The sequence below is a fragment of the Mustela nigripes genome, chromosome 15 (genome assembly GCF_022355385.1).
Source record: "Mustela nigripes isolate SB6536 chromosome 15, MUSNIG.SB6536, whole genome shotgun sequence".
NCBI classification, from domain to species: domain Eukaryota; kingdom Metazoa; phylum Chordata; class Mammalia; order Carnivora; family Mustelidae; genus Mustela; species Mustela nigripes.
In genome coordinates, this window is record NC_081571.1 from 32,013,864 (window position 1) to 32,029,523 (window position 15,660).

Here is a 15,660-nt window from a genome sequence, read left to right on the forward strand (position 1 = left end):
ACATTCCGTTCCGCAAGAAATCACAAGAAACTGGAAGCCAAATTCTTAAATGACCACACTATGCTTTGAATCTTTGTGTCTTTTCCTATCTGTTCTGATAATCTTGGCAGATCTCCCAGGACAAAGGACTTCTCAATTTTCTCTTGAGACTAGAGACTTCTGAAAGTACTTGGTTCTCAGATGCTTCTTCTTAAGCTTTCTGAAAGGTAAAGGGCCTCTGCCAAGCTGGAGACAGTGGGTAGGGAGTGGGGGAACAAGACACACCACCAGCCCCCTTAACTAAAAAGATCCCTGTCCCTATCCCAGGTTTTTTTTGTTTTTTGCTTTTAAAGATTTTTCTTTATTTATTCAACAGACAGAGATCACAAGTAGGCAGAGAGGCAGGCAGAGACAGAGGGGGAAGCAGGCTCCCCACTGTGCAGAGAGCCCGATGTGGGACTTGATCCCAGGACCCTGAGATCATGGCCTGAGTGGAAGGCAGAGGCTTAACCCACTGAGCCACCCAAGTGCACCCTATACCAGGTTTATAAGATGCTTATATTCAAAGTATGATGGGAGTTAGGGAGAACAGATACAACCTCCATCCACTGACTCAGACGCTACTGGATTTCACCCTTTATCCTGCCTTCCACACCTTGAACCCAGCTCCTCACATTTCAAGTGCATCCACCCTGTAACTCTCAGAAATTCTTAAGTGATCCCAGTGAGATGCCTTTTAAAAGACCAGCACTGAAAAAAATAAAAAATAAAACACTGCTGCTGCCAGCATGATTTTCACGTTATGATTAATGGGAATCATTTATGCAAGTGGCATTTGGCTGAAAGTAACATAATGAATTACATGCCTGCCAGAATCACTTCGTGACAAAGACTGCTGTTGCTCTCGCCAGCGAGAACGACACGGAGACACGCGTGGAGGCAAACTTCTTTAATGGCTTCTTTTTATCTTCTTCCCCCTCTGGCGCAGCTCCTCGAGGCACACGGCGCAGTAGCGCTGCTCCCACAGCACCCGCATCTTGGTGGAGCAGCGGTAGCACACCGGGTGGTCGCAGAGGCCCAGCGCCGTGGCCTCCAGGTCTCCGCAGCACAGCACGCAGCTCCCGCCGCCCCGCTGGGCCTGGGCCGTCGCTGCCGCCGCCGCCCCCAGGGCCGCGCGCCGCCCCTCGGCGCCCGCCGACACCACCACCGTGGCCGCCGCTGCCGCCGCCAGGGTCCGGGCTGCGGCTCCCTCCGGCCGGCCCGGCGCGGCCTGGCTCCCGGCGGGCCCGCCCCTCTACAAGTACATTCAAGCATATACACACCGGCAGCTTAGCCCGCCTAGCCAATCACCGCAGTGCTCATGCACCTCCCGCGCGAGTGGACCTAAATGAACAGCCAATCATATTCAGTCCCTTACAGCTCTTATAGTAGGCCTCCTGTACTGGCTCCCGACAGACTGCCAAGTTCAAAAATTATTAAAACACTAAAAAGAAACCAAGCTGCTATGGCATCAGAATTTATTGGTAGGTGTTTATTTTTTAATAACCAACTTTCTTTTTTATAAACTTAAAAATTAAATGATTAAGTTTTTATTCCTTTGAAGAAAAAACATTTTGCAAAAATATTTTATGTGAAATAATAACACAAATACAAATAAGCAGCTGTGTACAAAATAATTTATTACAGCATTATATAGGTTGGCCTTATTTTACAGTGAGTTTTTCTTCTCTTAACAATTATGAAGCTAAACAGCTTAGAGTGAAGGAAAACCATTTTAATTAGAATGGATTCTCTAAATAAAATCTCCCTTTTTGAATTCATATTTGCCTTAAAGGGATGTATTAATATTAGACATATTTACACAGTTCTGAAAGAAATATACTGAATGATTCCAATATTGTTTTCTGTACAAGATAAAACAAAAACCTATATTCCCGCCCAAAAATATTGCTCAACAATGTTTTAATAAACTAACAATAGTTTAAATTCTCATTTTGCTGATACAAAAACATATTTAAGAGTCAATGCATGGCTATAAGAGTAACAATGTTTCTTTATAATTTGTATTCTTCCCTATTATGCTCCCTTGAAGCACACCACTTAGATATAAACTACTTGTTAACACCTGAAGCAACTTAATCAAGATAGCGTAATTCTTACACATAGGTCCTTAAAAGACTGATCTAAGGATATGCAACAAATTTACCAGTGAATTTTTATGATTAAGAGGCAAACCAGTCCCCACATTCTGAATCATCTACATAAAACTGGAGTACCCATATTCAACAGAAAGTGGCATTTTCATGGATATTAAGGAGGAAATGGCAAATCATGAAAAAATTAAGGTGGAAAAAAGGGCAAACTGAAATAAATTCAAAAATAAACCTCTCTGTTGCCAAAAAAAAAGTTTCATGTTGTTTTTAAAATATAGTTTACACTTTAAAACTGATGTGCTTTAATCAAAAAGCAACCAAATAAACAATAATACAACAAACAATAACAGATCAAAACACAGATTCTGAAACCAGGATCTAAAGAAAACACTACAGTGGGGCTGTACACAACTGAGCACAATAAAAATATAGTCATAATACAGAAGTGACAGCACCCATCACAATGTTGATGATCTGAAAGTTTAAGAAAACTGTACAGGTATAAACAGGTAATTTTCAAAAGAGTTTATGTAAATTGGCAGGGTCAGATAAAGGATAAAGTAAGTTTACAGAATACTGCCAAACTCTACCCAATGATTTCACTTCATACCTATATTAAAATATACCTGAAAAGGAAACCCTGACCTGAATTCAGCTCTGAGTCTTCTAGGAGTCGACTTTCTATGGGATTTCAAATTTCGTTTGCCAAGACATCATAGTTGGCTGTGTGGTTGAGTGCCACACCGGGACCGTCAGCTTCGCTTGCACCGGGCAGGAAAGCAGAAGTGAAAGGAAGCAGGTTATGACAGGCCACTCTGTATTCTTCATACTGGGAATTACAGTTCCCAAAGCTGCCATCAAGCAGTGCCTCGGAAACCTTTAGTAAAGTCTATTTAAAAAGGCGAGAATAAAAATAATTTTTAAGAAAAAAGGCTGGGTTACTAATCATTTTAATAACCAAAAGTTGCAAGGCATTAATTAAGCAAAAGAAAACTGGCAAGGCCTCAGCGTAAGAGAACTTCTTGCTACTCACAGTTAGTAATCACCTCAAAACAGGAACATTTTATTTATTTATTTTTTTGAATTTAAATTCAATTACTTAACATCTGGTGTATTATTAGTTTCATCGGTAGAGTTCAGGGATTCCTCGCATCATGTATCCTCCCCAAGGCCCATCACCAGTTATCCCATCCCCCACCCACCTCCCCTCCAACAACCCTCGGTTTAGAACAGGAACATTTTAGAAATCAATTCTGCAAAGTCTTAAAAAATGGCAAAATTCTACTGCTTGAAAAAGCGACTCTCTGAAACTAGTCACTACAATGAAAATGTCCTTTATTAACCACAGTAGTTCCCATTTCCTGAGGGCTTACTATGCGCCGGCAGGGAGTAAGCCCTGTGCAGGACAGTATTTCGGGGAACCCTCCTGCCAAGCAGGTTAAGTGGTACAGACACAGCCGGTGTTACTGTGCCTCACAGATACTATGTTTCTTACAAATTGAAGGCTATGGCAACCCGGTGTCTGCAATGCTACTGTCACCATTTTCCCAACAGTATTTGCTCACTTTGTGTCCCTGTGTCATATTTTGGTGATTCTTGCAAATATTTCAAACTTAGTCACTATTATTATATTTGTTATTATGATCTGCCATCAGTGATTACAACTTGCTGAAATCTCAGATGATGGTTAGCATTTCTCAGTAATAAACTTTTTTTTAACTAAGGCATTTAGATTGTTTTTTTTTTTAGACATAACACTATTACACACTTGACGGACTACAGTACAGTATAAACATAACTTTTATATGCACTGGGAAAACAAAAAATTCACCAGACACATTTTGTTGTGCTATTCACTTTATCAGTAATAGTCTGGAGCTGAACCCACAGTATCTCCCAGGTATGCCTATGTTTTCATCCTCATCTTATAAATGAGGAAGAGGAAGCCAAGAAGTGGAAATCTGCCTAATATGTGTGATAGCTCAGATCCAAATCCAGACATAACTCTGAAGGCCCACTCAAGAATTATGCTGTAAAGACCCATGTTCTGTCAGAGCATTCCATATCCACAAATTTGCAGAAATCAATCTGAAAAATCTTACCTTTACATTTATATCTTTTATAGTTTCATCCAATCTAGTGGCAATAGCAATTGCTTTCTCTTGCCTTGACTTATCCAGAAAATACATCATTTTAGCCCCTGAAATACCAAGATACTACAAAATGAGTGAACTCCAAGATCTTACAATTGATTCAACTAACATCAACCAGTGACTTCAAATAGGGTTCCAAGCATTTAATCAGCAGTGGGTTGGAGCTGACTCCTACTCAGAACTTGGGAGCCAGATGCAAAGTCACCACACAACTCCCAATTCAGTGACATCCTACTGACAGAATAGGGGCACAACGGGAGTGTTTATATTATGGCAAAATGCTGCAAATCAGGGCTTCTTCTGTCAAAGAGAGATGGTTGTCAAACACTTACCAGGAGACCAGATTTAACAACCACCCTTCACCCTGGAAATGCTAAAGCTTAAATTATAAATATGGGCTACCCTGTAGCTAAAATTATTTTTTAAAGATGATACCTTCAAATAAAACAACTAAGGAACAAATTACCGTCACAGAGAAGTGTGACAGAGGGACAAAAGGAAAACGCTTTCATGTTCACAAAGAATGTAAGTAATTCTTAAAGGTTTTTTTTTATCCCTATTCCTGGGTGCTATTTTTTCTGCATCCACTAAAATGATCATATGGTGTTTACCCTTTCTCTCTCATTGATGCGATGTTTCACACTGAATGATCTACAAATACTGAACCCTTGTAACCCAGGAGGAAATCCCACTTGATTGTGGTGAACGATTTTTTGATGAATTGTTGGATTCAGTTTGTTAATATTTTGTTGAGGATTTATGCACCTATGTTCATCAGGGATACTGGCCTGTAGCTCTCCTTCTGTATGGTCTATATCTGGTTTTGGTATCATAAGGCTGACCTCATAGAATGAATCTGGAAGTTTTTCTTCCTCTTCTATTTTGGGGAATAGTTTGAGAAGAATAGGGATTAACTCCTCTTTAAATGTTTGGTAGAGTTCACCAGTGAAGACTTCCCTTTCACAGTGGAGACAACAGGTATTTTAATAACCTCTTTCTCCATGTCTGTATCTCCTATATCTCCTGGTCCATACTCTATGCTCATTTTTCTCTTGGACTTCTACCAATTTATACTGTTTACTGTTAATTTATAAGAGCTCTACATATATTATTAGCTTTTAATTAGTTGCAGATTTGTAAATATTTTTTTTTCAGTTAGCCTTTTAACTTTTCTTCTAAATTTTTATTTATTAAGTAATCTCTTCCCCTAACATAGGGCTTGAGCTCACAACCCTGAGATCAAGAGTCACATGCTCTACTTGACAGAAGGTGCCCCAGCCTTCTGACTTTCTTCATGGGGTTTTATTTTTATGTGGCAAAAATTACCTTTTTCTTAGAATTTCACATATTTGGGAAGGCATTTCCTATAATAATAATATAGAAATGTTTTCTTTCATTATCCTGTATTCTTGAAGAGAAATTATCTGTCCTTACTACCATGAAGCTGTCATTTTTCATAGGAAAGAATTTTCCATAGACAACAGAATCAGAAAGTTTCCCTTTAGAACAAGAAAACTTAGGTTGAAATATTTAAATATATGGCTTACTGAAGGAGCATAATTAAACACTTCTTGCATAATTATACAGTCTTTTGTCCAGTTTACCATCTTGTCTATCCATGCCATTTTGTTGTTTTGTGAATTTGTATAAACTGCCTATAATCCTTCCTGTAACTGGCAGGATATAAATAAAACATATGAAGTAATAAAAATACAAGAAAAAAAAGATCATTCATAACCACAAAATGTGAACGGAAACAACTAAAGCTTCCATATGTATTTCTTTTTAGCCTTTATCCCATGTAGGCATTTTTTTTAACATAGTTGAGATTATATTTTATGTTAATTCTGTGTACATATTATAAAATTACTTACCACTATTATTACAAATTTTTTGAATAAATATTATAGGACTGCCTAGTTTTCTATCTCATTACAAACTTACTACCATTTCCCCTCATACTAGACATACATTAAATTTGTTTCTGTTCTTTTCCCTACACTTACACACAACATTTCAGTTACCATCTTTACATGTAAAGCCCTATCTTTGCTTTGGATTAATTCTTTAAAATTATTTGCAAAAGTATGACCACAGCCAAGAAATCACAGATAATGTGAAGCTCTTTTTTTTTTTTTTTTTAAAGATTTATTTAATTTAGGGGCACCTGGGTAGCTCAGTGGGTTAAAGCCTCTGGTTTCAGTTCTGGTCATGATCTCAGGGTCCTGGGATTGAGCCCTGCATCAGGTTCTCTGCTCAGCGGGGAGCCTGCTTCCCCCTCTCTCTCTGCCTGCCTCTCTGCCTACATGTGATCTCGGTCTATCAAATAAATAAATAAAAATCTTAAAAAATAAAAAGATTTATTTCATTTATTTGAGTGCACACACACGAAGGGGCAGGGGAGAGAGTCTCAAGCAGATTCCCGCTCAGCACACAGCCCCTCGTTGGACTCAATCCAGTGTAAGGGCCTATTTAGCCAGAGCGATTTCATCTCGGTTAAACAGTGATTTTGTGTTTATGCAGTAAAACTTCAACTGACCCTGCCCCCTCCCCCGGCAAGGGAAACTTACTTAAAAGCAAGTCTGGGAAACCAGTAGAAAGGGTTGACCAGTCCGTGATAACAGAGCCCAAATACTCTGGGAGAGGGGGGTCGGTCATCAGGTCAGGTGGAGACTTCCAATCAGTGGGGTGAGCATACTGTTTCCCTAGCTACCAAGGAGTGTGGGCCCCGCCTTTTGGGCACCAATTCTGACCAAGGTGATAAGCTAGTTCAAATAGCCACTATGGGGTGAATTGTAATTCAAAGGGCCACCTGTGTGTGACCTAGCATGACTGTGCAGCTTTCTCTGAGTGTTGCAATCTCATTGGCCACCTGAGTGTGGCCAGGCTCAACCACATGGCCTTTGCTCTATAAAAGTCAGTCTGTGAGGCTGGGAGTCGCTCGCTCTCTCTGGAAGAGGCGGCCCTGAATGGTCGGTTTGATTCTTGATGCTTGGCGCAAAATAAAGCTTTGCTTGACCTTCGCTTTGTATCAGTCTCGCTCCTTTAATCACGGACCTAACACCAGGACCCTGAGATCATAACGAGCTGAAAGTAAGAGTCAGACACTCAAACGACTGAGCCCCCCAGGCACCCCAATGTGAAGTTCTTACTCAGAATGACAGACTGCTTTCCTAAACGGCACGGCCACTTTACACTCTCAGAAGCAAAATACCAAGTGCTTATTCACCATGTCTTTACCATACTTTCATCTCCTTTTTCCAAACCAACAAAACAAACCTTTCTTATTTTGAAAGATCAAAAATTATATTGTGTTGATTTCTTTTTCTATGATAATTTATAAGGCTGAACATCTTTACAAACTTTCACTTTCATTACATTCTAACCTCTTCCATAAATGTTCTAACCCCGGGAGTCAGACACTGACCTGAAAGCAGATGCTGAAGAGAGGTAGCATTGTGCTTGAGAAAATCCTCATTAAAACTTTCCAAATCTTTGTTGACAAATATTTTCTGCATTTCTTGAGATAGAACTTTGCTCACAATGTCTGGAAGATTACTATGATTAGACACTATAAAAACAAAATATTTGGAATTAAAAATTTTTTCATCTGTTCTCTGAAACAAAATCAGCATTTTTAAAGACATTTACATTTATTATTAAGCCTGATATACTTTACATAGTAAAATATTGCTCCTTTGGAATATAAATATATTCTAGCTTAAAAATGTACTAATTTTTAGCATATTCTTACTAGCATGTTTAATTTATAGATGCACTACAAATATTATCTTTTTTTGCTTTATATTATTGCAAATCTTTTTAATGTCCAACTTAACAGAAGGCTGCTGAACTGTCATATTCGCTTTTACATTAACATTACCTTTTGTATACTTACCAGACTTAGAAAATTTAATTAAACATTCATGTAACCATGGGTGATTACTGTTGATGGCAAAAGCTCGTTTGACAGACTGCAGCATCAACAGAAACTTCCCTGTGTCAGAAAAGAAAATATAAAAGTAACAGCATGAATATTTATGTACGCTGTTTTAGTCACTTTATTTTAGCCTCACTTAAATTCCAGTGACAAAATGTTACCTTTCCTGTAACATTCATAAGCAAAATTCACAGCTGACTTTGGTTATCAAAAACAATTTTTATTTTCTAAGAAAAGCTTGAAATCATGTAGAATTGAATGCTTCAGGTAAACAATTTGTATGACTGTTCAAACTATTCTCAAAATGGATTTGATCATAATATTCTGATTGCCCCGTAAAGTTTTGAGTAGAAAAGGAAAAAGGGAACAGGAGACTTTGTGGAAGGCTGAAATGGAACTCTAACTATCTAACTAATAAAGATCACACTGAATATGGTCACCAATATAAGTAAGGATTAACAACTGAATTCAAATGATTACCTTTTCTAAAATATATTTCAAATGCTAACAGATGAGTGTCAATGTTATCAGCAACAAGGTTCTTAAGAGGTATAAGGAACTTGATAGCTTCTTCTAATGGATTTTCTATCTATTTTGAAACAGAAAGGAAAATTACTACATTTAAAAACAGCTATACAAGTTAAATTCACCCAAAATCTCATATTAATACATATCTAAAGTAATTTACAGTTCTCTTTATATGACCAAATAAGCAAGAAAACATTTTAAAACTATCTGTAAACAAATTCAAAATAAAATAGTCAATAATTTCAAAATGAAAATAGCTCTATTATTTTTTCTGATTATAAAACCAATATAATCTCATCAAACTCCAAAATGTCCAGGAAATTATTTCACAGGCTTAAGGAGATGGGACACCAAATACTGATAGCCCTTAATCTTGAAACATTCAAAGTACGGAGACAAATACAATTGCATTGTGTAAGTAGAAAAAAAATCACCAGTTTACAATCCTTATGCTAGATTCCACAGTAAATAAACCTGAAAGTTAAATTATTTCCCTAAATCTGATCCCCAAAAAACTAGGACACTTTGAGAAAATCCCAGAGATGAAGTGCTTTATCTTTAACTAAAACCTATCAAGATATACAAAATGTTTCCAGATGTAACAGGTAATTGGCTGCTCTAACAAATTACCAAAAATTTAGTGTCAATAAAGCAACACAGAGTTATTATCTTGGCAGTTCTGTAGGTCTAAAGTCCGACATGGGTCGCGCCAGGTTCAAAAATCAAGAAGTCAGCAGGACCATGTCCCTTTCGGAGGCGCTAAGGGAGAGTGTGTTTCAATGCCCTTTTTGGCTTCTCAGGGTTGCCCATCATCTCCATTTGCCGTTCCCTCATTCCCTCTTCAGAACCAGATAACAGAGGACTGAGTCTCCTCAGCTACTCCAACCCCCTCTCCTTTGAAGACCCACTGTGATTCTCCTGGGCTCACCCAGATCATCCAGGCTAACTTCCTTATTTTAAGGCCATCTGCCACATTATTCCACATTGCTGTGTAATACAACATATTTACAAATTCCAGGATTCGGAATGTGGCTGGATTTCAGGGACCACTGTGCTGCCCACCACAACTACAATTCTATGTGTCATTTGCATTAACCAAAATTTGCACATTATCACTCAAAAATAATTAACTATCATAATGACCTTGAAATATTATAAAACAGCTCTGTCTCTAGATTTAATTAAAACATGTTCATGACCAGAACAGAAGCAAATAACCTAAATCCTACAAAGAAACACGTAAATTCATCTCACCCTTTCTAACTTTGCAGGTATAAGTTCTTCTTTGAGAGCACTGGCTTCTTCTTCTTCTTCATCCCTTTTCTTCTTTTGATTTTTTTGTTGACGTTCCCGTTCTGCATGCTTTCTCTCTTCTTCCAGTTTAGCCTTTTTCTGAGCTCTTCTTTGCTTGCTGAGCATTTTCTTCAGCTCTTTGGCTGACAGGTTTTCTATAAATATCCAAGTGAACACGAATTCTAAATCAAGGTTTCCATTTACCCCGCATCCTTCAGCAATACACAGTGCTGCATTACAGCAGTACAGCTTTAAGAGGGGAAAGGGGGAAAAGGCAAGGACACAGAGGTTTCTCAGAAAGTATATTCCCACAGCCCAGCACACACACCAGTCACAGTATTTACTGTGACTAAATACTGGTAAATACTGTGACTAAATTTCATCAATGTAAAAAATAAATTAATAATAAAACAAAATTAATCAATTTTGGCCCAGTTCCACCTTGCACACAATACATGACTTTAGGCAAATCACTTCATCTTGCTGAGCCTCAAGTCCCAATCTGCGTACAGGGGTGTGATGACACTGATCCTCTTGGAATATATCAAGGGTAAGTCAGACATTTACACATACTTGTGATCTCTTCAGAAATTTGCTTCCATGCTACTATCTCTCAAATATCTGTAGACACTAACATTTTAGTAAATAAAAAGCTATACATGTCTTCTCATTGGCACTATTATTTTCAACCAACTAGGCAGCGGAAGTTGTAAGAATATGTGTATTTCCCAAAAGGGCTCAAAGCTATTAAAAAGTAAAGAAAGAAAGAAAAAGAGCCCAGACATTTCTATTTTTCCCAATTGGTCTTACTGAAGATAAAAATAAAAATGATTGTGGGGAACCTGGCTGGCTCAGTTGGTGGAATGTGGTACTCTTGATCTCGGGGTTGTGAGTTTGAGCCCCATGTTGGGTGTAGAGATTACTTTAAAAAAAAATCTTTAATAATAAAATAAGTAAATAAGATTACAAGTCATCCATTAGGGCTATTTATAAGTATCAACTACAGAATAGGATCCCACTGACTTCTTCCAAGCACCTCCCTCTCCCCATCCACCATTTTTTTTTAGCATATAAGTGACCTGATTTGGTCTTCACATCCATTTGACAACATGCTTTTCTATATGTTGTTAATGCTAATGACATTCTGAAATGTAGTTTTCTTTTCAATCCTTTTAACACAAGTTCTTTTCCAGTTACCTGAATGTATTTCTTGTTGTTTGCTCTCATTGGTTAAGGGGTTATCATACAATTTCAAGTATATTTCAATCGCTGATCTGGCAGCCTTGAAATAGAAAGCATGTCTTCTGAGTATATCTTCTAATCTCAAAAGGTCAACATAGGCACGAAGGGTCATCTTTCTCATGCAGTATGTATGGAAATCAAATTGATCATCGGTTATCTCAAAAAAATGCTTTAAAAAAAAAAACCACAAAATTATTCCTTACATAGATGTCAACAATGTCTATTTTTATAAAGAAAATCATAAAAAGCCCCAAATACAGTGTAAGCAGTCACAATTCCACTTAGTTGCCCTTTCTACTGGGCAGTCCTTAACACTAACAAAGGACATCAAACTCTTCTTTGTATTCTACTGAAGTTTCTGTTGTAACAATCCTTGGCCATTCCTTATAAATCATGTTTTGTGATGATATTCAATGTCTGTGTAATAAGTTAGATCAGATTTTTTTAAACTGAAATCAGTATATATTAATTTTTCACTCTACGGAAGTATTTCTCCTTAGTATTCTCCCAAAATCAACATGACAAAGTTAAACAGAGCTCTGAATGAAGGTCAAATACATATAGGTTCATATTAAATGTTTACAAATCAGACTATTCTACTCAACTGTAAGTTCTTTGAGGGTAAGCCCTATCATCTCTATTGCCACTATCTGGCATAGGGCGGAACATTCAATAAGCATAATTTTTGCCAACTCAAGAGAGAAGCTGCTTATCAGGCATGTGTGACCTCTTAATTTCCTACGGCCTCAAATATTTAATCTCAGTTAGGAATAAAGAAATGTATACAGCCAATTTCACGAAGTTGTTAAGGAATCAAACAAGACACTTTAAATTTTATTGGACACAGAGCATTATGATTTTTTCTCATTCAATAAACTCCCACTAATCTATCAACATTCCATTTTAGCAATGGTTCTTAATATGTAGTCTGTGTATAAATGAGCACAATAACATTTTCCCAAGGAGAGAGTTCAAGGCTTTCGTTCAATTCTCAAAGGATCCACGGCCCAGAAGTTAAAAAGCTAATTCCTTACATGGCAAGAAGACAATTAACATCGCTACTTCAAAACAATGTAAACTTTTATTTTCTTTCCTATGTGCACCTCTACCTCTATTTTCTTTCTTCTCCCCTATTTTAGCTTCTCTAAAAATACAAAGAAAAACGAATGATTCAATACGCAAAACCAGATTAAGCTCTTCTCCTACTTCATCTGCCCTCTGTCCTGGGGGCCAAAGTAACTCACTGTGCAGAAGACACATTACTAATTGTCCACATTTCATAATTTTAGTTGTGCTGGTGATTAGAAATACGCTACACACAGAATTACTTTAAGTACCTGAGATTTTAAGGGAAGAATTCTAAGATAAAAAGAATAAGAGTACACAGTGTAGAGGGGGAAAAAATGAACATTTAACATTAGTTGATAACTTTAAGAATCATGCTTTAACAGGTTATGTTAGAAAACTGCATTCCTCTCATCAATAAGACAAACCAAATCATAAGAATTAACATGAACCTGTTTTTTTTAATCGAAGGGTTACATATTTCAGAAATGCTTTAAAAAAAAAAAACCACAAAATTATCTTTGTGGTTAATGTAAATCAAGTTATTCTAGACCTTAAGATCTTAAAATCCAATACAACTCAGGAAAAATGGCAGTGCCAATAATCAAGGAATACAAAATGAGATGATAACATCTATGAGATTACAGGACTTTATTTTAAAGTTGAGAAACATTTATGTGTAAAAAGGCAGATGTAAGTTTCCGGAGATACTCTAGCAGCTTTAGTAGACACGATCTGAGTCAAGTCTTAGAGGGAGCCGTAGGGAACCACAAACATTTAAGCCGCCTCTTTTCCAGTTAACAGCCCACAGGCTGCCTCTCTCCAGTTAGTCTTCCATACATAGGGTAACCAACTTATCCCAGCTTGTCTGGGGCTTTCTCGGTTTTTCCAATGAAAGCCCTGTGTCTTAAGAACCTGCTCTGCCCTAGGCAAACCAGGATGTTGGTCACTCTATAGTAAGCTAACAGTGCTGGACAGCATAAGGCTAGAGTACATTAGGAAAAGTAGGATACTAACAAAATAATTTTGCCTTGCGAAGAAATACTATATTGCAGAATCCTACTTATAAACAACTAAATAATCTTAGCTTGATTTTCTTTTTAAAAAATTCTTTATTTTGGAATAATTATAGATTCAGAGGAAGTTACAAAGTTAGCATAGAGATATCCTGTACACTCTTCTCTCAGTGTTCCCCCAGAAGTAATATCCTACGCAACGATAGTATGAGAACAAAATTAAAAAACTGACATCGGAACAATGTGGGTATATAGTTCCATAGGATTTTTATCACATGTGTAAATTTATGTAAATACAACCACAATCAAGACACAGAACTAGTCCATCACCACAAAGATCTACCTAACACTACCTTGAAGGTGATTTAAGTCTCCAGATTTATAAAACATAAAAATCTACTAGCTGACACAAACAGGTGAAGTTAGTCTCCCCATACGTTAGCTAAACAATAACACTGTATGGTCACCTACCAGCTTCCTGCAGAAACTAGGTACCCAAATTTTAACACACAGCTCAGGCTTTTAACTCAATTTTCTCAATATAAACTACTAGTTCTTTTGGGACCAGGGGAAGGTAATGTTGGTAGGAATTGCTTAATTTGTCAAAATTGGGCTGGAATCAGCATTAAGTCAAGTCAGCAAAGAACTGAGAAATGCTAGTGACAGCTTAAGAGTGTGGTTTCCTTTAAGAATTCCCTACTTGTCCCTCTCTTCTCACCCAGATTCTCCCACTCCACTACTTCTCAGAGTTCCTGGAGAAAACCAACAAAAGCTCACATACAGAAAGGCAACAAAAACCTCTGAGTCAAAAAATAATAACCAGACCAAAAATAGCGTAATACGTGACTCTGTGCCCTTTATAGAAAATCTGTCATAAAGCAGGCATCAACTGGATCAGGATTAAGATGCACTAGAAGATCAAGTTATGAACTGCCTATGGCTCTGATCTATTGGAAATCCTAGACCTTATCATAAAGTTTTAGAAATATGTATTACTGCTGTGTTTCAGATATAAAGCACACTAAAATAATGAGAAACTAATCACCTGGAAAAATAGGAAAAGAAAGGAATTCTTAAAAGAAAATAGTTTAAAGTTATTCTGAACACAAGTTTATATCCAATATTCTGAAGATGGTTGTTTTGTTTTTGTTTTTAATAAAACTCAAGTTCTAAACAGATTGGGCTGGACTTTATAACTGTTACATATAATCCTAAAATCCTTTGAGGGTGGCAAGATGAAAGCAGAGAAAGTATTATACTGGACCATTCCAGAATTCTAACATTTTAAATCCAATTACTAAAAGCTCACAGCAATATGTGTCATAGCTGAAACTAACCTTGAAGAGAGTATTCTTGAATGAATTTTTGAAGGCAAAAGAAAGGCCCAGCCCTTATTTGAACTTCTACTGTATATTGAAGGTGAATGTAAACTGCAAAGTTGTATTTTTGAAAGGTGCTCATTTCTTTACAAAAATAGTTAAAATCCAGGCACAAAAGCAATTCATGCAGATACTTATAATAAATCTGTAAATTCTGCAATTACTCTTAAATCTTCAAAATATATATCATTAAGAATTATTTTAGATTGTTAATTTTATTAGAAATGAATTTTAGCATTAATCAGTTAATAAAATATTTAATCTCCCTATTTGTACTAAGCACTCACACTTCAACATACAACCACTAGAAGAGTTAAGCCTTACTTTTACTATAAAAGACTAAGCTTACAAATAGGCTTTTTTTTTTAAAGATATCATTTATTTATTTGAGAGACAGTAAGCATGAGAGAGAGAGAAAACAAGCAGCAGGAAGGGGCAGAGGCAGAGGGAAAAGCAGGTTCCCCGCCGTGCAGGGAGCCCAATATAGGACTGGGATCCCAGGACCCTGAGATCATGACCTGAGCCAAAGGCAGACGCTTAACTGACTGAGCCACTCAGGCACCGCCGCCACCCACTCTTTTTTAAAATCTGTGTCTAATTCGTTCTGTCCTCAAGGACTAACAAATCCAAATCAAAACAGTAAAGTTTCTAGCAATAATTATGTAACAGGAACAGAGGGTGACAATGTCTGCCATATTTTATTAATCTCTGATAGCCAGTGATTTCCTGTAATCTTTTTTCTTCAAAAATGCTTTCTACCAGTCAAATCATATTTCTTAAAGTAGATATAGCTGATCTGACATTATAGAATTTTATTTCATGTTCCTGAGCCAACATCACTATAAATTCAAGGGAGAGCATAATCTAAATGAAACTTAGTAAAGGAACTGCAAGTCATCATAGTCTAACAAT

At 37.1% G+C, this 15,660-nt stretch overlaps 1 protein-coding gene across 5 annotated transcripts in view; it reads right to left on the reverse strand.

Moving 5' to 3' along the window:
• Positions 1-1,638: 1,638 nt before the first annotated feature.
• The window catches only part of NAA16 (N-alpha-acetyltransferase 16, NatA auxiliary subunit), a 63,337-nt gene continuing 49,315 nt past the window's right edge, over positions 1,639-15,660 (reverse strand). For all 5 annotated transcript variants that reach the window (XM_059377480.1, XM_059377479.1, XM_059377477.1 and 2 more), the window contains 7 exons: positions 11,244-11,457; positions 10,008-10,201; positions 8,706-8,814; positions 8,184-8,282; positions 7,713-7,856; positions 4,235-4,332; positions 1,639-3,021 (listed from right to left, as the gene is read on the reverse strand). In XM_059377480.1, the coding sequence (XP_059233463.1) occupies positions 2,824-3,021; positions 4,235-4,332; positions 7,713-7,856; positions 8,184-8,282; positions 8,706-8,814; positions 10,008-10,201; positions 11,244-11,457 (1,056 nt within the window). In that variant the 3' untranslated portion in view covers positions 1,639-2,823. The remainder of the gene's footprint in view (positions 3,022-4,234; positions 4,333-7,712; positions 7,857-8,183; positions 8,283-8,705; positions 8,815-10,007; positions 10,202-11,243; positions 11,458-15,660) is intronic.